Here is a 21,358-nt window from a genome sequence, read left to right on the forward strand (position 1 = left end):
TTTAATTTGCATCTCTTGAATGAACAGTGATGTTGAACATTTTTTCATATATTTATTTGCTGTTTTACTTCATCTGAGAAGTTTTAGATGTCCATTTTTTTGGATTGGGTCTTTAAATTTTGGGGGATCTGATTTATTCCTTATATATTATAGATAGTAGTCCTTTGAGGAACAGCTGACAAATATTTTTTCCCACTCTGGGTTTTCTCTTCACACTGTTGGTGGTTTCTTTTGCTGTACAAAAGCTTTTTAATCAGATGAGATCCCAGTTGTTGATTCTTTGTGATAGTTCCTGTGTGATTGGGGTTTTGTTCATAACATCTTTGCCTACACCATTGTCTTCAAGAGTTCCCCTTATTTTCCTCCTATCTTCCAGCTCATTTAGTGTTTCTGTTTTCATATTTAGATCTTTGATTCATTTTGATTTGAGTTTAGTGCGTGGTGAAAGATATGGATCTAGTTTTAATCTTGGGCAAATGGAAACTCAGTTTTTCCAGCACCATTTATTGAAGAGGCTATCTTTCTTTCAGTGAAGGTATTTGGCTTCTTTGTCTAAGAAAAGTGGATGAGTGTGTCTAGAGTTGTTTCTGCATCTAATCTATTCCAATGATCCTTGAGTTTTTTTTTTCCCCAAAATTATGCTGTTTTTATAGTATAATTTCAGGTAAGGAATTATGATGCCACCTGCCTTGCTTTTGTTGACCAAAATTGCTTTTACTATTCTAGGTCTCCTCTGGTTCCAAGTAAATTTTTGCATTGCATTTAGATTAAGGTCAGAGATGTTGAATAATGTTTTATTAGCTGCCAGTGGTGAGATGGGAGCTGCAGGGAGAGAATGGGAGTCCAGACAGAGAGCAGCACTCAGTGAAGAAGGTGCCTCTAGAGTTGAAAAATGCTGTATAAAAAAGGCAAAACAGTGTGGGGCAGAGTGGGTAAGAGATAGGAGTGAATTTGAAATAAAGTACAAAGGGACGCTTCATAATAAAAGAAAATTAATTTTCTGCAGGCAGATGGTGAAGCACTAAGTATATACTGAATGGATAAATAAATAAATTTGAAATTTGAATATGAGTTAACAAATGATGGTTCCATGGATAGGAATAAATGAATGAGGACTTAGTGCTATTTTTGGAAAGAAGGTTAGTTTGATTTTAGACACATGGATCTTGCTTGAGGCGCAGGTTCCCAGTGGCTCATCAAGTGCTGAGCTACACAGTTTGAGGCTACAGTTGAAATTTTTAAGATCCAAGAAAGAGAAACAAAGGGTCAAGAGTTCTTCCTTGGGAATTAAAGTTAGAAGAAGCTGAGCCTTAGTCTGAAACAGAGGAGACCTGATCCAAAGAGCAGGATGGAGAATTTCAAGGACAGTATAGTAAACACCCAGATGCTGGACAGAGATCAGGAAGACCAGTTTATATTAAATGAGACAACATGCTTGACAGCATTTGCAAAATGCCAAATCATTATAAAGACGTATAGGTGGAAAAGACATGGGAGCTGCAATCACAAGACCTGCAAGACCTGATCTAAGTCTTAGCTCTGTCTTTTGCTGCATTTGTGACCTTGCGCTATAGTAATTTAATATTCTCTACATCTCAGACTGCTCATTTATAAAATGAGGAAGAAAGTGGCTGCCATGTTTGCTTCTCTAGGTTATTGTGAAGTTCAAATTAAAAATATATGCAAACCATTGTATTCCCCCCCCCAGGTATCTTAAAAGGGCCTGACATATACAAGGTACTCAAGTGTTTAAATGAATGTGTGTATTACCACACCCACTTACTTAATTTGTGTTTGAATAGAGACCAGATGAAGAAGCTGTGGTGGATCAGGGTGGGACCAGTACAATTCTCAACATTCACTATGAGAAAGAAGAGTTGGAAGGTAAGAACTGCTGTTTTTGTGTGTGTGTGTGTGTGTGTGTGTGGTGGGGAAGTTGCTAGGAGAGAGCCTAGTATGAGAAGAATAGATCTGGCTTTACCATCCAGACACCTACGTTTAAGTCCTAACTCTATTACTAGAAGTAAGAAAAAAATCACATTAACTTCTTTTAGCCTCAATTTCCTTGTCTGTTAGATAAGAGTGGAGACCGCAGTCCACCTGACAGGGCTACCCCTAGGTATAATCAAGAACTTATGATGTGGTGCTGTAAGTACTGTATAGTTCAATAAAAGTATTAGCAAATAACCTGTTCTTGAGAATGTGAAGTCCATTGATTCTTGCTTGACACTACTTGGAAATATAAGTATATGCAAAATTTAAAAAGAAAATACAATACAAATAGTTTTAGCTATAGAACTCTTTGGCTATAGAACTCTTCCTTTTTTAACCCCATTTCCAATATTTGTTCTTCATTTTCTAACCGTACCCATTTCTTCCTGGTGTTTTTACCTAAAAAGAAAAGGCAGCACACCTGTGACATACTCTGTAATAGTTAACAACACAATTTTATAAAAACCAGACTGAACTGGGAGGAAGAGACACTTTGTTGCCTGACTGTCTGGTTTACCTCATTAACGCCCTTCTTTCCTGTCTCTGGTCCCCAACCCCCACTCCCTACATGACCAGTGCTGGTGTTCTTTTGCTTTCCTTTTTCCCATGGGGCCTCAATGGAGCTTTAGCAGGTGGCCTTACACCTAGCAATGGTTTCTGATTAGTGGTGGCATCAATTTAGAGGAAGGCTTATATCCAGTACAACTTTTTTTTTTTTTTTTTTCCTGATCCACATTTGGCTCAAAAGTCTTTGTCTGCAGCATCGCCTGTGCAATTGAAGGCTATGATACAGCAACTTTCTGATGCTTGGGACAGCATGTGAAATGTTCTCTCCGTACTGCTTGTTCCCATGACGGATTTTTCATCAAAGTTGTGTAACCCCCAGAGAAAACTTGTCCTTTGGATTGGGAGAGAACGGAAACTGTAGAGGCTGACTCAGCCTCTGGGTCTGTTACTGTGAGAACTTATGTGGGTGGCTCTGTGGAGGTCATTGAGGTTTGGGTGTATCAAGGTCAAGTTTTACAAGTTATTTTGACCAGATGGATAAAGAGGAAATGTGGGTTTCAGCAAATGGGAGAAAGAAGAGAGTGTGGTGTGGGATGCTACTATTTAGAATGCCCCTGTGTGTTCAGTATTAGATGAAACATCAGTTAGACAAGTTGACTTTTTTGTCTGCCTGGTCCCTGGGCAGGTACCTGGTAGGTATCATTATCCCAATTTTACGTGGAGGAAACTGTTCAGGATTATCTAGCTTCAAAGCAGGGGAAACATGATAGAATCCTGTTCTCTTCATTCTACTGCACTGTTTGCAAGAGAGAACAATATCCAGCATTAACCATCTAACCTCAGTATCTTGCTTTATTATGTAGACATTTTTATGTGCTGTTCTTGCCTCTTATTCTGTTCTAATAATCCTCTTATCTCCCTACCCTCTCATTATACCTGGACAGGAAAGGGGCACAGAACCATCTGTTTTTATGGCACCAGCAATTACTCACTGGACCTCTGTCCTCAGTGAGGGGGTAACCGTTTATGAACACACTTTTGTCTACTTAGAAATAGCATAATAAACCTGGGCAAGCTATCTTGGATCCTGAGGACTAGGATCCATTCATAGAGGTTAGCTGGAAATTGGCAGCAGGAGCAGTGTCTCCTGATGACATCATATGTTCCCTGTGCACGCTCCTACTTTGCTATAAAAGAAAACTGCATATGAAGATAGCATTACTAGAGGATGGTATATTGGGAAATGGTCTTTTATGTATAGGCCTTTCTAAAAACTAGAATCTTTTAGCACTTTCTTCAGAACTTTTTTGTTTTGTGGTGCTGAGGATCAAACTTGGGGTCTCACACATGCTGGTCAAGCACTCTACCACTGAGCTACATCCCCAGCCCATTTATATTACCACTTTTTAAAGAAGTGCTCCATGCAAATGGAGAAAAAAATCATGTCCACTCCCCAGGCCTGATGTGGTTCAAAGAGCAGCCCTGGAGAAGAGGAGAAGGAGTTAGGATTGATGGAGAGTTGGCCATGCCTTGGGTCCCTCCACCCCTGAGTCACTTTGACATGAAGACTTAGGGCTCAAGGAGGCAGCGCTCAGGATAGTGGTGTCTCTTGAAGGCATAAAATAAAAATCAGTCCCACTTTAATGGAAGGTAGAGTAAATAGTATTTTGATTTCTGTGGCTGTATAGAAATCTACAGGTCTTTCTCCCCTTTACTTCATACCTACTACCCACCTGATAAACCATTCCCCTGCCTCATTTTCACCATAATTGCTGAGAGAGTGTCTGGATATAGTTAAAAACTGTAAATGCTTTTTGCATAAGCTAATTTTATCACTGAGAAAACACACACTAAACCATGGTATTGATGTCTATCTATGTATCTATCTAAAGAATAAAAAGCAAACATTAAAATAGCTTTCCAAAGATAGACTCAATCAGAGTAACAGTCTGTGGTATGCTTCCATGGACTCTCCCATTCCCAGAGGAAAACAGCAGTTGCTTTAGTTAGAGGAATGACTTTTTCCATTTTTTTCCTGGCAGATCATTATTCCAGATTAACTAGATTTATGAATACCGGAGTAAGTTTAATGCCTACTAATAAGTTTTTAACAGAGCTATTTATTTATAACTTTGAAAAAGGCTGCCCTCTGTTCCACGTGTTAGCTTTCCCCTTGTGGTTATTGACTCTGAGTCCGCTGTAAGCCCAGAGGTGCAGAACATCCTTTGTATGTGTTAATGGGCTCCGCATGAGTGCTTGGTAAACAGTGCATGTGCAGCACTGTACGTCAGTAAACCCAGTCTCTATTAAAGCGTGGGTCACACCTGTGGGTTCTGTCCTTCTCCATGAGATTTGGTGCCAGTCCACTATGATTGCTCTCCGTATGTGTATATGTACTGTGCTTATTTAACAAAATAGACACTAGCATTACATCTTTCTCAGGAGTTTTGCTAATTTGTGCCTAGCCCCAATAGATGAGGTGAGATGCTGACTAGAGAAAAATGAAAAAGAATGAAGAATTAGACCTGAAGAAAAGGTGTCTGAGTGAATGGGTAGATCGATGGAGACAGACTGTGCAGGGAAGCGTGTCATTGGATGAACAGCAAAGTGGCCACCGTAGACTTACTTTGATGAAGTCCCTGGGCTGCCAGAATCTAGTTAGGTGGACTGGATTTTATTGTTGCTGTATTCATTTCCTAGGGTCTGTGTGTTTATTATCCTTTCTGCTAAATTCACTCAGAAAATTGAGATTCCTGCTTCTGAATCCTCAGCCTAGAAACTGATTTCTAATTTTTTGACACTTTGTCATTCTTAGCACTGATCTTTGCTGAGCTTGTTTTCATTTCTGCCTGTCTCTTTGGTGTTTTCAAAAGGCAGACCCCCTGCCTTCTCTGAGATTTAAGCTTTATATTCCTACAGAAACATCAAAGGCATCTGAAGAATGTCATCTCCATCTCCTCACACCTGCCTAGTGGGAATTAATTTAGACATCCAGTATCTTTGCACTGAGTACATTTTTCACTCAACAAACATTTACTGAAGCCAAGTGTGGTGGCATGCGCCTGTAATTCCAGCACTTGGGAGGCTGAGGCAGGAGGACTGCTGTGAGTTCAAGGCCAGCCTGGGGTCCATAGTGATTGCCAGGTCAGTCTCAACTACATAGTGAGGCCCTGTCTCAAAAAACAAAAGAAAACAAAACAAAATATTTACTGAGCTCCTCCTGTGGTCTCTCTCTGTAGCAATAAGAACTGTGAGAGTAATTAAACCTCTGCACGGGGATGTAGTTCAGTGGTGGAGTGCCTGCCTAGCCCAGGCTCAGTCTCCAGTACAGTGGGAGAAAGCTGTGAAAGGAATGGATGGCGAGGAGAAACTGTGGAGAACTGAGGCAGAAGTACTCTGGAGGGGTGGGACGTAATGGGGCCAAGAGCCATGCTCCTTAGCCTGGCAGAGAGAAGTACCACATTGGGATGAGAGCATTCACAGGAGAGGACCACAGTAAAATGTAAAGCAAGGTCACTTGCTCAGAGGGAGGGAATGTGGGTAGAGTTGTAGATTTGAAGACCATGGCTAACGATTGGAACAGCTGTGGCAGGAGATGTGGGAGTGGGCCTAAGATTGGGAATGCAGCGAGGAAGTAATCAGTTGGGTCGGGGAAACCAAGGCTCTGTGTGTCAGGTGTGAGAATGGCTCTAAAGCTACGCTTCTGGGCTCCAGGCTTGGCAAGAAGGCAGGCGAAGTAAAAAAGCAGATTTATAGAAGGAATGAGGGAATAGGAGGGAGGCGCTAGAGAGGATGCTATTGGATCACTTATTTTCACATCTTCCCCACTCTCTGTACAATATATATTTCTCTTTAAACACAGCATCGTGCTCCTTTTGATTTATAACTAGTCTTTCACTACTGTTCTAGATGGTATATCCTACAGTGCTAGGAAGGGGTAAAAAAGGGGGAGAGGGACAGGCTGGGGATTTAGCTCAGTGGTTCCAGCTCCTGCCTCGCAAGCACAAGGTCCTGAGTTTGATCCCCAGTACAAAAAAAAAGGGTGGGGGAAGCTAATTGAGAATGTATTGGCTGGTCTGTTCTAGGCCAGTGGTGAACCTGTAGCACTCCTGGTACAGAGGGCACACAGAGCCCTCTCTGTCAGTACACAAGCCAAGTCATCCTGTACCGTCCCAGCATCTGAACGTTCACTTTTAATTGCAGTGTTGGCATTTTGTGATAACCAAGTGAGTTTTGGGTTGCAGTTTGGGCACTCAGTCTTTAAAAGTTTTGTCATCATTGTTCTAGCCATGGTGTTAAGCATTTTACATGCACTATCTTACTTTCTGCTGATGCAAACCTGCTGAGTTTAAATGATAAGCTTTCAGTATTCCTTTAATTTTTATTTTTTGTTATAATTTTTTAGGTTTTTTGAGACAGTCTCACTATGTGGTTTAGGCTGGCCTTGAACTCACTATGTAGGCCAGACTGGCCTCAAACTTGCAGCGATCTTTCTGCCTCAGCCTTACAAGTGCTGAGATTATAGGCATGTGCCACCACACCTTGTTTATTTTTAATTTTTTCCCCTTTTTTTTGGTACCAGGGATCAAACTCGGGTCCTTGTGCTTGTGAGGCAGGTGGCGGAACCACTGAGTTAAATCCCTGGCCCTTTTTTCCCTTTTTTATTCATATATGCTTGCATATATAGTAAATACATTCATGTGAGAGAATTGGTATATATCTATATCTATAGATATAGATATAGATATAGATCACATCTTGGTCATTTTTAAAAGACATCACAGAGAGATTAGATAACTTGTTCAAGGTTACATGCTAGCCAATGATATATTCATGTTTTGGACACAGGCAGGCTGACTTGAGCCTAAGTGGTGCTATGCTATTTTGTTTTGTTGTTGTTGTTGTTCTTGTTTTCTCTCATTGAGTTTATTGGTACATTTTAGGTATACAGTACAGTTATATTCATCATTGGGATCTTATACCTTTACATGACAGGTCTTGGTTCTCATTTTTTCCCCTGTCCCTGCCGTCCCTTCACCCTTGTTTTGAAATGGGGTCTTGCTGTGTAGTCCGTGCTATTAAATTGTGTTTTTGTTTTGTTTTGTTTTATTTTGGTACTAGGATCGAACTCAGGTCCTTGAGCTTGCAAGGCAGGCGGCAGAACCACTGAGCTAAATCCTTGGCCCATTAAATTGTGTTCTTAACAGCTTTTCTAAACTGCCTCTCTGGCAGGACTTGCCACAATTGTCATTGAGCAATTATATCATCTTTTTAAAAAATCACTCAAATTGTGATTGTAATAACAATAACTAATACCTTATAGGCCTTATAGTATGTAAACCTTATTTCTTTTCTTTTTGGACTCTAGGGATTGAACCCAGGCCCTGGCACTTGCCTTTACTGTACTACTGAACTACCTCCCTAGCCCCTAAGACACATGATTTCTTTGAGTGTTTATAACATTCCTGTGAGGTTTGCAGCTATGTGCAGGACAAAGAAAGATAACTTCAAATCTAATATTACTGAATCTTTAGTCCTGAAAGTCTTTGAAATTTTATCATTCTAAACTTGTGACCACCACCACCCCAAAACCCTCCCAAAACGTGATTTTTTTCTTTTGATAACTATGCTAGAATCCTTTTACTAAAGGAGTTCTTGCCACAGACTTTCTGCTTCCTTCCAGGTCACAGAACTCTGTATGTTGGTGTTCGGATGCCACTGGGCCGGCAGAGCCATCGACACCACCGGACCCATGGCCAGAAGCACCGAAGACGAGGGCGGGGCAAAGGAGCCAGCCAGGGCGAGGAGGGTCTGGAAGCCCTGGCCCATGGTAACACCCTCAGGAGGGAAAGAGGGCAGTGGGTGTCCACAGCTAGGAGACGTGGTAAAGCTAAGAGTGTGTGAGGAGCACAATTGTGTCATCTTGATTCTAGCCTTTTGATAGGTTTTGCAGAGTTTGCTTCCAAGAAGAAATGTTTCCAAGAATCCAAAGTGTCTTCATGAAAACTTCACTGTTCAGTACCCACCCCCAATCAATACCATATTAGGTGTAATCATTTGCTAGAGAATTAGCCTTCATTTTGATCAAACTTGTCAGATTTCTAGGTCCTTAGGGGATATCTACAGGTAGTCTTAGTTCATAAATCTGTCTTTTCATAAAACTTATTTAATAGAATAGCTTTTCCTCTGAGACTAAAGGACCTCTGTGTTCAGGATCATCTATATATTCCTGAAGTGGTTAGGTAAGGCAGATGCTATGTCTCTTCTGATTTGAGGCTAGCTGCAGATCTCTCCCTGGTTGATTTTCTAGACACACCATCTCAGCGTGTTCAGTTCATTCTTGGCACCGAGGAAGATGAAGAGCACGTGCCTCATGAGCTATTCACAGAGCTTGATGAGATCTGTTTGAAAGAAGGAGAAGATGCGGAGTGGAAGGAGACAGCCAGGTGAGGCCCTGAAATAACCTGGATCGAGATCTGCTTGGGGCCCGGGATGTAGCGCCACACCTGCCTCACAAGAGTAAGGCCCTGAGTTTGATCCCCAGTACTGGCAAAAGAAAAAAACAAACAAACAAAACACTGCTTGTGTAGGCAGACATGTACCTTTTAGCCAGTGACAGGTCTGCTTGCCTTTCCTTTCTTTTTGGGTGAAGTGATAGCTGACATGGGGACTGATGTTTCAGAGTCTCCTGTTGGGAGTCTTGGGGTTGGTCTCTTTATGATGTCTTTGGTCATTCCTATGAGCTTGAGATTGGTGACATAAGTGTGTAACCTTCATTGAGTGTTCTCATTTGTTTGAGGTTCAATGTAAGTTCATGGGCTCTCTCTCTCTCTCTCTCTCTCTCTCTCTCTCTCTCTCTTTCTTGACAGGGTTTTGCTATGTAATCTAGAGTACCCTTATTTGCTATGTAATCTAGGGTACTCACTATTATAGACCTGCCTGGCTTCAAACGTGTGATTTTCCTGCCTCAGTCTGCCCAGTGCTGGGATTACAGGTGGCACTACCATGCCCAATATAGGCTCTCTTGATAATATAGTTTACAGGATGCTAAACAAGGCCACCTTGATTATATCCTGGCCAAACAGTCATAGCATATTTTCAGACTTCTGCAAATGAACCATTTGGGTTTTAATTCACAATAGTCCCAGAATTTTGAGACTTTGACTTCTTCTGCTATAATTCAACCTAATAACCTTTGATATTGTAGCCAGCCTAACATTGACTTCCTGGGTAGTTGTGAAATGACCATGCTTGTGTGAGATGCAGGTCTGAGAAGAGACTTCAGGTTAACCAGGGCCATGACTAGGCTGTCTAGTAACTGACCAGTGATCCTTATGGTTGATACAAAACCAGCATGCCTGGACCCTGAGGAACAGAGTTAGGGGAATTAGTTAGCAAAACATGGCCTCAGCTTTCAATGAAACATCTCTTTCTGGGTATTAGCTGTATTGTGGACATTTTCTGTGGGTCAAGAGTATTGAACAAACCAATCGACCAGATACCAAGTGAAAGGCAATTAGCCTTTTGTCATGCAGTCTTTGTGACTTCTAAAGGTCACACAGAATATTGAACATTGAAAGTCACACAGAACACTCAAAAGAAAAATATTTTCATTTTATTAATGTGATTTGTCAATATATCCAAATGACATAAATTAGATCTATTTTTAATTATGTAGATAATACATACTTATTATAGAAAGTTAGAAAATAAAGATAAGCAACAGAAGAAAATGAAAATTATCTCTAATTCCACTATCTAAGGAATCATAAGGAATATATTTAGTGCCTTATACATGTATATATTTGTATTTTAAAATTTTCTTTAAATAAAAATAGAATTAAACTCCCTCAACCTTTTTTTATTTTTAAATTTTTTTCTTAATCTCGTAATGTTCTATAAGTTGCTTTTTCTACTTAATCAGTGTGCGCCAAACATATAGATTGGTCTTTACAATATTTAATACGACTACTCATATATTTTTCTCTTTTGAAAACTCTTCATTTTCTATCATTGGCATCAAGCTATTTGTAATGCTTTCAGGTGGCTGAAGTTTGAGGAAGACGTGGAAGATGGGGGAGAACGCTGGAGCAAGCCATATGTGGCAACCCTTTCACTGCACAGTCTCTTTGAATTAAGGAGCTGCCTCATTAATGGAACTGTCCTTCTGGATATGCGTGCAAATAGCATTGAGGAAATTTCAGGTAAGGTTAGGTGAGGGAAAACAGAAAAACTCGTAAATTAAGAACCATGGTGCAGGCTTCGTGTGGTGGTGCACACCTGTAGTCTAAGCACTTTGGAAGCTGAGAAAGGAGGATCAAAAATTCAAAATCAGCCTGGGCTGCATAGAGCATTCAAGGCCCACTTGTACTACATAATAAAATGCTGCTCAGCAACTCAAAAAAGAAAAGAAGGAGAAAAAGAAGCATGGTGTGGAATGAATAAAATTGGTGTGTGTTCCTAGACAAGTCATAGCCTTTCTTCTGACCTCAATGTTTTTGGCTGTGGGATGGGTTCAAACTAATAAGCGAATCTACCTATTATTATGGGATTCAAATAACCGTATGTTTGCCAGTTCATTTAGCAAACATTTTTTATCTACTGCCTTTTGGGTTCAGTCCAGAAAGTCCTTGCCTATGCTTATGTATTCAAGAGTTGTACCTATTTTATCTTCCAACAGATTAAGTGTTTGTTTTTACCTTTAATTTTTTGATCCATTTTTATATGGGTCTATACTTAGTCTTCTGCATGTGGATATCTAATTTTCCCAGTACCATTTATTAAAAAGACCTATCTTTTCCCCAGTTGGAACTTTGATTGAGCACTTGGGAAAGATCTGAGTTAGGATATAGTTTTAGGAAGTTCCTGGTAGGAGGTCACTATAGGCAGATTGTATTTAGAATCTTGAAGATGGTTGAGATTATTAGGGGAGAGAAGATCAGAAGGCTGAAGACAAAAACTGGGGGGAACTCTAATGTTGACAGGTAGCTTTAGGGGCCTTGTAAGTAGGTTAGAAGAAAAGTATCCTGAGGAGACTGAGAAGAGCACTCAGGGAGGTGGGTGGAGAATCAAGTGATGATCATGAAATCCATGTTGGTTTCCTAAGACTGCTAGGAGGCTTAAGAAGACAAAAATGTTTTCTCTCTCTCTTTTTTTTTTTTTTTTGGTACTGGGGTCTTTGCACTTGCAAGGCAGGCCACCGAACTGCTGAGCTAAATTCCCGGCCCTCAAAAAATGTTTTCTCTTGTAGTTTAGAGGTCTCAAGTCCAAGATCAAAGCATAGGTAGGGCCATACTCTTTCCGAAGGCTCCCAAGGTTGGGAAAAGCATTCGTTGATCCTTTCAGCTTCTAGCTTCTGTGCCTGTATGTATTCCTTGATTTATGCCTGCATTAACTCCAATTTCTGCCTCTGTCTTTTATGGATTTCTCCTCTTTTTTTTTTTCTCCTGGATTTGAAGACTTTATTGTTAAAATGTACAAACTACCCAAAGTGACTTATAGATTCATAATCCCTTTCAAAATTGCAAAGATATCTAAAAACACTTTATTAGTAAATATATGTACTACATAATGTTTACATAACTTGTGGGGAGTTGGTATATGTACATAACACATCTTAATTCCTTTTTTCATCCCCTGTGCCTCTCCTTCCTCCATCTCTTGTTCCCTTTCCCCTTTGAGAAAGACCTATCTCCCTACTTCCTATTATATGAGTTTTTATTTTGCTCTTTGCTTTTTACTTTGGGTTTCTCATATAAGAGAAACCATGCAATATTTAAGTTCATGTGTTTGATTTATTTCACTTAACATTATGGTCTCAAGGGGCATCCATTTTCATCCAAATGACCCAAGTTTATCTTTCTTTTTGACAGAATAGTGTTCCGCTGGATGTAAAGTCACATTTTTTTATATGTTCATCTGGTGATGTATATGTAGGCTGCTTCCAAGATTGAGCTATTGTGAATTGTGCTGCTATAATATGGGGGTGCATGTATCACCATAATCTGATGTCTTTAGGGCCAAGGATTTAGCTCAGTGGTTCTGCCACCTGCCTCATAAGCACAAGGGCCCACGTTCGATCCCTGGTACCAAAAAACCAAATAATATGATGTCTTTTACTCTTTTGGGGAAGATACCTAGAAGAGAGATAGCTGGATCAAGTAGGATTTCTAGTTTCAGTTTTTTGAGGAATCTCCATATGGCTGTACTAGTTTACATTTCCATCAACAGTGTAAAATGGTTCCTTTTTCCCTGCAGCCTCTTCAGCGTTTGTTATTGTTTGATTTCTTTCTTTTTCTGATACTGGGGATCAAACTCAGGACCTTGCACTCACAAGGCAGGTGTGGTAACACTGAGCTAAATCTCTGGCCCCTATTGTTTGATTTCTTGATTATGGTCATTTTTTTGGAGTAATATGGAATCCCAGTGTTGTTTTAATTTGCATTTCTCCAAGAGGACATCAGAAAATGGAAAGACATCTCCTGTTTCTGGCTAAACAAAACCAATATAGTCAAAATGGTGATGACTCCAGAACAGATATATCACAATGATTCATAGAATTATCACAGTCACAATCAAAATTTCAACAGCATTCTTCACAGAAATGGAGAAAAATCCTAAAATTCATATGGACCCAGAAGAGACTGAGAATGGCAAACATAATCTTGGGCAAAAAGAGCAAAATGAGAGGCATTTTAAGACCTGAAGTAATATTACAAATGCTACTGTGATAAAAACAGCATGCTTCTGGCACAAAAACAGACATGAGATCAGTGGAGTAGAATGAAGATGAAGAAACAATTCCAAGTACATTTAACTATTTGATCTTTGATAAAGGGTCCAAAAACACACACTGCAGGTGAGATAACCTCTTTAATAAATGGTATTTGGAAACTGGCTCTCCACATACAGAAGACTGAATCTAGACCAAATCTCTCATCATATACTAAACTAAAATCAAAGAAACAAATGTTAAGCAGAAACACTTAATCTATTAGAAGATAAAATAGGTATAATTATTGAAGATATAGGTATAAGCAGCCTTTCTTTGTGTGTGGTACCGGGGATCAAACTTGGGTCCTTGTGCTTGCAAGGCAGACTACCGAACTGCTGAGTTAAATCCCTGGCCCTATAAGCAGACTTTCTGAACAGAACCCCAAAAGTGTAAGAAATGCTGAGAACCAACAAATAGGATCATATCAAACTGAAAAGCTTCTGCACAGCAAAAGAGAAACAACAGTGGAAAGACAACCTACAGAAAGGGGAAAATTTTTTTGCCAGTGATTCCTTGGACAAAGGACTAACATCTAGAATATATAAACAACTAAAAAATAATTAGAACTCTCAAAACGAAAGACCCAATCAAAAAATGGGCAAGCAAAGTGAATAGACATTTATGAGAAGTACAAATTGCTAATAAATACATGAAGAAATATTCGACATCCCTGGATTTATCCTCTTGTATCTCACTCTTCTGTGTGTCTCTTATGTGGACATTTGCCATTGGATTTAGAGCCCATTCCAATTATCCAGAAAAACCTCATCTTGAAATCCTTAACTAAATTACGTCTACAAAGAGTGCTTTAAAAATGAAATCACATTCACAGATTTTGGTGAGGACAGTTAGGATGTAGATATTTTGGGAGGCACTATTGAACCTACTACAGAAACCAAGAGAGGAGAAAGCTTTATCAGTGTCAAATGCTTCAGTGTGGTCAAGTGAGATAATGATCAGAAATATCCATCAGATTTAGCAATTGCAAAGTTGTTGGTGATTTTATCAGAAGCAGATTCATTGGTATGGCCTAAAGGGCTGAAGAATTTATCTTTGGAGAATCTTAAGTGACAGGAAAAGAGAAAAGGGGGACAATTGATAGAAGGGACCTGGACTTTTTTTCCCTCTCAAGATGAAGGATCTGGAAGCATAATTATAAATATGGGATGAGGACTGAAAGGAATCAACTAATATAAAGGTTAGAGATACAAAAATATGGCTCTTCAGCCTGAATATGAAATAGATTTTCCTCATTTATTGCTTCTAACACTTGGTTAGTGATTTGTGAAGTTGGAAATTGAGGATAGGTTGAGGTTTGTGAGAGGATTAGGGAGAAGTATATAAGAATCAAATAAAACTACTATGGTCTTCATATCAGGTACCTATATATTCAAAATATTAGTGATCAGGATAAGTAAGCTCTATCAAGCATTTACTGTAAATCATTATTTACTGTATATCATGTTATTTAGTTCTCTGTAACAACCAGCAGTCTTAGAATGTGGGTGATAATTTCAGTTCCATGTCACAGCTGAGGAAACTGAGAACAGAGGGATTATGTGACTTGTCCAAGATCACCTCAGTAGAAAGTAATGGAACTGGTATAACATGTGGGGTACAGCTCCGGAATCTATACAATGAACAGCTGTGCTGACTGTACCAAGTACTGCAATTCTTTGTCCCTTAAATCTACTGAACATAATGGGTTAAAGATTAATACTTGATAGTAACTGTGTGAGGTGAGGTAATTTTTCTTATAGGGTCTACTCTCAAATAGCCACATACAGTTACTGTCCTCTTGTCAATTCCAGCAGTGTTAAATTCTTAGAGGAAGGGAATGTTGAAGAAGTTTGGCAGGTGACAGAATGAAGTAGGTAGTAATGTAGGCCTTTGAATTACACAGTCCTGAAGATGAATCCCAGCTCTAAAACTCACTAGATGTGAGACCTAACATTCGGTCCTCAATTTTCTCATCTGTAGAAGTTGTTATAGTAATAATCTACTTCTCAGAGTTGTGGTAAGGATTAGACAAATAATAAATGTAAAGTTCACATTATATTTCCTGATGTATGTTAAGTACTGAGTAAGTTTTGTTCTTAATAATGGTGATTTGAACTGGGCACAGCGGCACACACTTGTAGTCTCACCTTCACAGATGTGTGAGGCAGGAGGATCACTTGAACTCATTAGTTCATGGCCATCTGGTCAACATAGTAAGACTGTTTCTTTTTTCTTTTTCTTTCTTTCTTTCTTTCTTTCTTTTTTTTTTTTTTTTTTTTTTTTTTTTCTTTTTTTTTTTTTTTTTTTCTTTTTTTTTTTTTTTTTTTGGTTGTGGAACTACTGAGCTAAATCCCCAGCCCATGAATAAAGTGTAACTTTCCACAGCCACGGTAATTAAATAGCTTTTTTAGACAATGAAGTTAAAATTATATCTCAGTGACCCTATCGGAGCTGCTTCCCCTTCGCCCTTGCCCTCACTCCTGTGCCACCTGATGTTGGCCTCCTTGCATTCCTCAACATTCAGTTTGAGTGTTCTTGTGAATGTCTACTTTCTAGACCTGATACTGGACCAGCAGGAACTGTTCAGTGACCTGAATGACAGCATGAGGGTTAAAGTGCGGGAAGCCCTTCTGAAAAAGCATCATCATCAAAATGAAAAGAAGAGAAACAACCTCATTCCCATTGTTCGCTCCTTTGCTGAGGTTGGCAAGAAACAGTCTGATCCACATTCAATGGATAAGAATGGTAAAATGATTATAAGTGATTATTGTTTCTCTTTACTAATGCTGAGGTACTAGCGGGTAGAGGCTATATTTACAATGTTTCTATGCCCACTTAACCATTTTGCACTTTTTGGTGATTAATAAGGTAAGTGGCTGGCAGTGCTTGTGTGTCTCTCTCATGGCACTTAGGATGCCTGCTTTTTGATGGAGCTCAGTATCCCCAAGGTAAAGAGCTTGTGCCCTAGGGTGTTCTCAGAACTGGCATAGCCATATTGGGGATAAATTTGGGGTCAGAGAAGGTGAGCCTTTTAGGAGTAAACAGATGGCTTACTGATTAGGGAGGCAAAATACAGTAGTGTAGACCCCCTCCCCCACCCCACCTGGCTGGGGATCACACACAGGCCCTCACACATGCTAGGAAGGCACTCGACCACTGAGCTATACTCTTAAATAGTGTAGAGTTGAATCAGACTTCTAGGCTTGTGTTCCTGGCTTTCCCATCTGCAAAATGTATGACCTTGGACAACCTTCTAAAGTTCTTTAAATCTTATTTTCACACTTGCAAAATCAAGACAATAATAGGACATTATCCTCCGGTTTATTATGAGATTACCGTGAGTAAATTTAGGCAGATGGTTGTTAGTATTCAGTGAATTTCATCTGCTGGTTGGTTCCCTTTCTTGTAGCTGGGCAGGGCTTCATCTTTTCTACATTCATCTCATGGTCTCCTAGTTTATTGAATTACAATGTGCAGGGATATGTCTGGGAAACTGTATTTTTTGAAAAGTTCTCAATAGAGGTCTGTCATATATGCTTTTGGCTAAGTATTTTACTGTCTAAATAGAGAAATAAAAGGGTCCAAATGTGTCCAGGAAGGTGCAGAAGTAGCAAGATGTCTGTTTTCCTTTTACCACTAACTCATAGGTAGGGAGACAGATATGAATGGGTCCTGGCTTACAGTCATCTTGGTTTCCTCTCCATGTAGCCTTTGTAGGAGAAGTTATAGCTGATTGATGATGCATAGGGTGTGTCAGAAAAGGAAAGGGGCAGGCACTTAGAGGATTATGTTTGATTTTCTCCAAATAGGTCAAACTATATCACCTCAGTCTCTTCCAGCTACAAATCTTGAAGTGAAAAATGGAGTGAATTGTGAACACAGTCCTGTGGATTTAAGCAAGGTGAGCAGAGACATGGGCAGTCAGCTTTTAGGTCCAAGGCTATCTCAAGTGGAACCTTGCATCTAATTGCTATAATGTGGGGAAATTTTGGTATTTGCACATGTACAAAGCATATCTTGATTTTTTTTAATCCCTTTCCACTCCCCTCCCTCCATCTTTTCTCCCCTTCCCATTTACAAAGCTCTATTGCTATTTTTTCTTTAACTCTTCTTTTTTTTTTCATTTAATCCCTTTTCCCTTCCTTTCCTCTTCCCTCCTCCCATTTCTTGCTTCCTTTCCCATTTAAACAAGTTCTTCATATTTCCTATTATCTAGCCTCTATTTTGCTTATTATTTATATTTTGGGTTTCTTATGTAAGAGAAACAATGTGATAGTTTGTGTGTTTATTTCACTTATGATTATGGTCTTGCGGTGCACCCATTTACCTAAAAATGTATAAGATTTGTCTTTGTGGCAGAGTAGTATTCCATTGTATATAAGTGCCACATTTTCTTTATCCATTAATCGGTTGATGAGCATATGGGCTGTTTCCAAGATTGAGCCTTTATACATTGTGCTGCTATAAACACAGGTATGCACGTATCACTTTGGTATGATGACTTTAACTTTTTTGGGAAAATACCCAGGAGGGGGATAGCTCTAGTTCAAGTTTTTTGAAGAAGCACTGTACTGATTTCCATAGTGGTTGTACCAATACACACTCCCACCAACAATGGAGAAGAGTTTCTTTTTCCCTGCAGCCTCACCAGCATTTGTTACTGGCTGACTTCATGATGATGCCCATTCTTTCTAGTGTGAGATAGAATCACAGTGTTGTTTTAATTTGCATTTCTTGAATGGCCAGTGATGTTGAGCATTTTTTCATATATTGACTGTCCTTCTTCATCTGAGAAGTATCAATCATTTCAGATGCCCATTTTTGGATTGGGCCTTTAAACTGGGGAAGGGGTCCTGGGTTTTTTTCAGTTCTTTATATATTCTAGATATGAGTATTAAAGAGCAGAGATTTTTTTCTGGAAAAACAGGCCCACCTGTCATACCTTCTCCCTTCCATCTCAGCTTAGTGAGGCTGTATTTGTCAGTTTGTTCCTCCAGATTCAAAGCTAAAAAATGAGACTAGCTACTGAGAGTCTTCCCTAACCCAGACCTCCAGATTTTTCAGTTATTTTTTGGTATCTGCTCTTCTGAAGCTCCTTTTCATCTCCAAGAGTTTTACTAAAGCATCTGTCATCTAAAGCCATCTTATGGTTGAAATTCTTCTTGTGGACTGTGACTGTGGTATCATTACTGCTTCTGGTCTAGGCCTGGGTCTTCCTGCTTCCAGCCTCTCCTTGCTCTGGTCTATCCTTGACACTCTCTTTCTAAAACATGGGAATGTCATGCTCCTTTCTCTGTTCATAGGCTTCCTGTTTTATTTGGAAAAACCTGAGGCCTCTGACAAGGCATTCGGGTAAAGTCAAATAATGTGACCCAGAGCTTCAAAGACATTTCTCTTTAAGGAAGCATGGTAGGATGAGGTTGAAATCAGAACATCTGGGTTTGAATTATGATTCTTTATCTTAAAAGCTCTATAGTCCTGGGGAAGTCAGTTTCTCTTCTCTGGGTCTCAGTTTCTTCTCTCCTTCTCCCTTCCCCCTCACCCCTTCTCCCTTCCTTCCCTTTTCTTCTTCTCCTTCTTCTCCTTCTCCTTCAATAGTGGGACTAATGTGACCTGTGTTATCCATCATCCAGAGACTGATAAAGATCAATAAAACTGTGAGGAAAAACATTTGTTAACCATAAAATGACATGTGAAGGTAAGGTATGAGAAGTGTGATTGACGTTTAAGGTGATAGCTCCAAGATCAAGAGGCTCTTTTGCACTTTCAGGTTGACCTTCATTTTATGAAAAAAATCCCCACTGGGGCAGAGGCCTCAAACGTCTTGGTTGGAGAGGTGGACACTTTGGACCGGCCTATTGTTGCCTTTGTGAGGCTGTCTCCTGCTGTTCTTCTGTCAGGCTTGACAGAAGTGCCGATCCCAACAAGGTAAAGGCAAGGATAAAACTCAGTGCATTTTATATGAATACCACCTTTTCTTTCCTTTATTTTTCTCTTTATATATAATGGATTTTGTGCCATAAAGAAGATGAATTTGATTCATTTGTAGAAAAATGGATGCACCCTGAGGCCAGAAGTTTAAGTGAAATAATAAAACATACAGGGCTGGGGATTTGTCTTAGTAGTTCCGCCACCTGCTTTGCAAGCTCAAGGACCTGAGTTCCATCCCTAGTACCAAAAAAAAAAAAAAAAAAAAAAAAAAAAAAAAAAAAAAAGGGCTGACCAATACCAAAAAAAAAAAAAAAAAAAAAAAAAAAAAAAAAAAGACATACAAGCCTAAATATTTCATAGGGTAAATAAGTTAAAGATCAATGTAAAAGATAGATAACAGAAGCAAGGAGATAGAATTTTTGCAAAAGGGAAGGGGACCAAGACATAGAAGGAGGGGAAAGGGAGGGGAGAGTAGGGGCAGAGAAGGGAACAAAAGATAATTAAGATGTGTATGTACATGTACCATTTCCCCAGAATGAATATAATCGTTATGTACTGCAAAGATGTTCCAATCAAAAAACAAATAAAAGTAGGGCCAGGGATTTAGCTCAGTGGTGCCACCGCCTGTCTCAAGTGCAAGGACCAAGGTTCGATCCCCAGTACCTAAATAAATGAATAAATTTCAAAACCTCAATGCATTCTATCCAAAGTATAAATTTATGTGAGCACTGGTAGAATAAAGCAGTTAATGCCTAAAGTTAAGATTAATTAATTTTGAAAATGGTGCTTAAAATTTTACTATCAGGTAAAGGAATTGTGAATTTTAAGGCTGTAAGTGCACAGTACAATCTTGAAAATGAGAGCTGAAGAGATTCAAAAGGCCTAGCAAGTCCTGTCACTTGTTCTAATAGGAAGCCTCACTCTCACTTGCTGTAGTGACATATCCAAGGGAAACGTTTCCAAGTAAAGGTGTCTCTTTTCAATTCTGGCAGGGTTTGTATGGTTTGCACATATGCCTGCATTTGTCCAAAAGGCTATTCATGCACTCTGAAGGTGGGGAGGACAGTGATTCGGAGCCCCACTAATTACAGAGTATTCAGCTGTCCAGAACACAGTATAGTCTCTTCTACAGGACTTGGTCATGTCAGCTTCCATATGCCTATCCTCTCCCTATGATTTCATTAGAACAGTGAATGGGAGTCACAACCCTGAATTTGCAGTGCCATGTTTGTAAAAGATGTGCTTTCCAAAACTGGGGATTATGTATACGGAAACCTTAAAAAATGTAGTCACATTGTTGAATGATGTCATACAGATAACTTTTCATACTTATGTTGGAGCTACTAGGTCAAGCATCTTAAAGTGCTCTGTATTTAGTATGTCTCCTTGCTTCATTTTAATTTTTTGGAGGTATAGGGATGATTTGTCTTTGATAGGAAAGAGAAACATTTTGTGATTTAGAAAGGAGTAAGATGTCACTTCTTCACTTTTACTTGTATAACTTCTTCTCCTGTGTTTTGCCAGATTTCTGTTTATCTTATTGGGTCCAGTAGGGAAAGGTCAGCAGTACCATGAGATTGGCAGATCCATGGCCACCATCATGACAGATGAGGTATATATGCCACTTCTCATCTATTCATGTCATAAATATTTATGGAGTGTGTTTTCCTGTGTCAGGTGCTGTGCTAATTGCTGGGGATAAAATGATTACAGTTACAGTATCTACTGGGAAGCAGTTTAGGGCCCTTCTCTGAGAGACTATTTTGGGAGGGCCAAGCCTATTTTTCTTAGGGTATCTCTACCTTTTTGATCAATCAAAGACGCAGAGAAACCCTTTTGGGAAGTGGATTATTGCTGCCACATAGAATGCATGGCAAAATGAAGCTGATTTAACATCCTAGACTATGATTAATTAAATACAATCCAATCTATTTTCACAAATAAACCTTACTCCCATTCTGCGTGAGACCAGTTTGTAGAAGGTCAGGAATGTGACCTCAGGCAGTGTATGTGAATGTCCTGTCTTGTCTGTACCAAGCCACCAGACATCTCAACACTGTGCCGATCCCTTATATATACCCTGGTGAGGACTGTGTTGCACGTGTAAGCTCCAAAGCAGGGTTCTCAAGGTATATATCTAAGGGATATATAAGA

General features: G+C 39.5%; 1 protein-coding gene across 3 annotated transcripts in view; it reads left to right on the forward strand.

Annotated features, from left to right (window-relative positions):
- The first annotated feature begins 1,802 nt into the window (after window positions 1-1,802).
- Window positions 1,803-21,358, forward strand: part of Slc4a8 (solute carrier family 4 member 8) — a 58,714-nt gene continuing 39,158 nt past the window's right edge. For all 3 annotated transcript variants that reach the window (XM_033763638.1, XM_033763639.1, XM_010628570.2), the window contains exons 1-8: window positions 1,803-1,884; window positions 8,183-8,329; window positions 8,810-8,945; window positions 10,543-10,703; window positions 15,830-16,018; window positions 17,083-17,174; window positions 19,044-19,201; window positions 20,729-20,816. In XM_033763638.1, the coding sequence (XP_033619529.1) occupies window positions 8,212-8,329; window positions 8,810-8,945; window positions 10,543-10,703; window positions 15,830-16,018; window positions 17,083-17,174; window positions 19,044-19,201; window positions 20,729-20,816 (942 nt within the window). In that variant the 5' untranslated portion in view covers window positions 1,803-1,884; window positions 8,183-8,211. The remainder of the gene's footprint in view (window positions 1,885-8,182; window positions 8,330-8,809; window positions 8,946-10,542; window positions 10,704-15,829; window positions 16,019-17,082; window positions 17,175-19,043; window positions 19,202-20,728; window positions 20,817-21,358) is intronic.

This window comes from Fukomys damarensis, unplaced genomic scaffold (assembly GCF_012274545.1).
Source record: "Fukomys damarensis isolate Sample0158 unplaced genomic scaffold, DMR_v1.0_HiC HiC_scaffold_15, whole genome shotgun sequence".
Taxonomy (NCBI): Eukaryota; Metazoa; Chordata; class Mammalia; order Rodentia; family Bathyergidae; genus Fukomys; species Fukomys damarensis.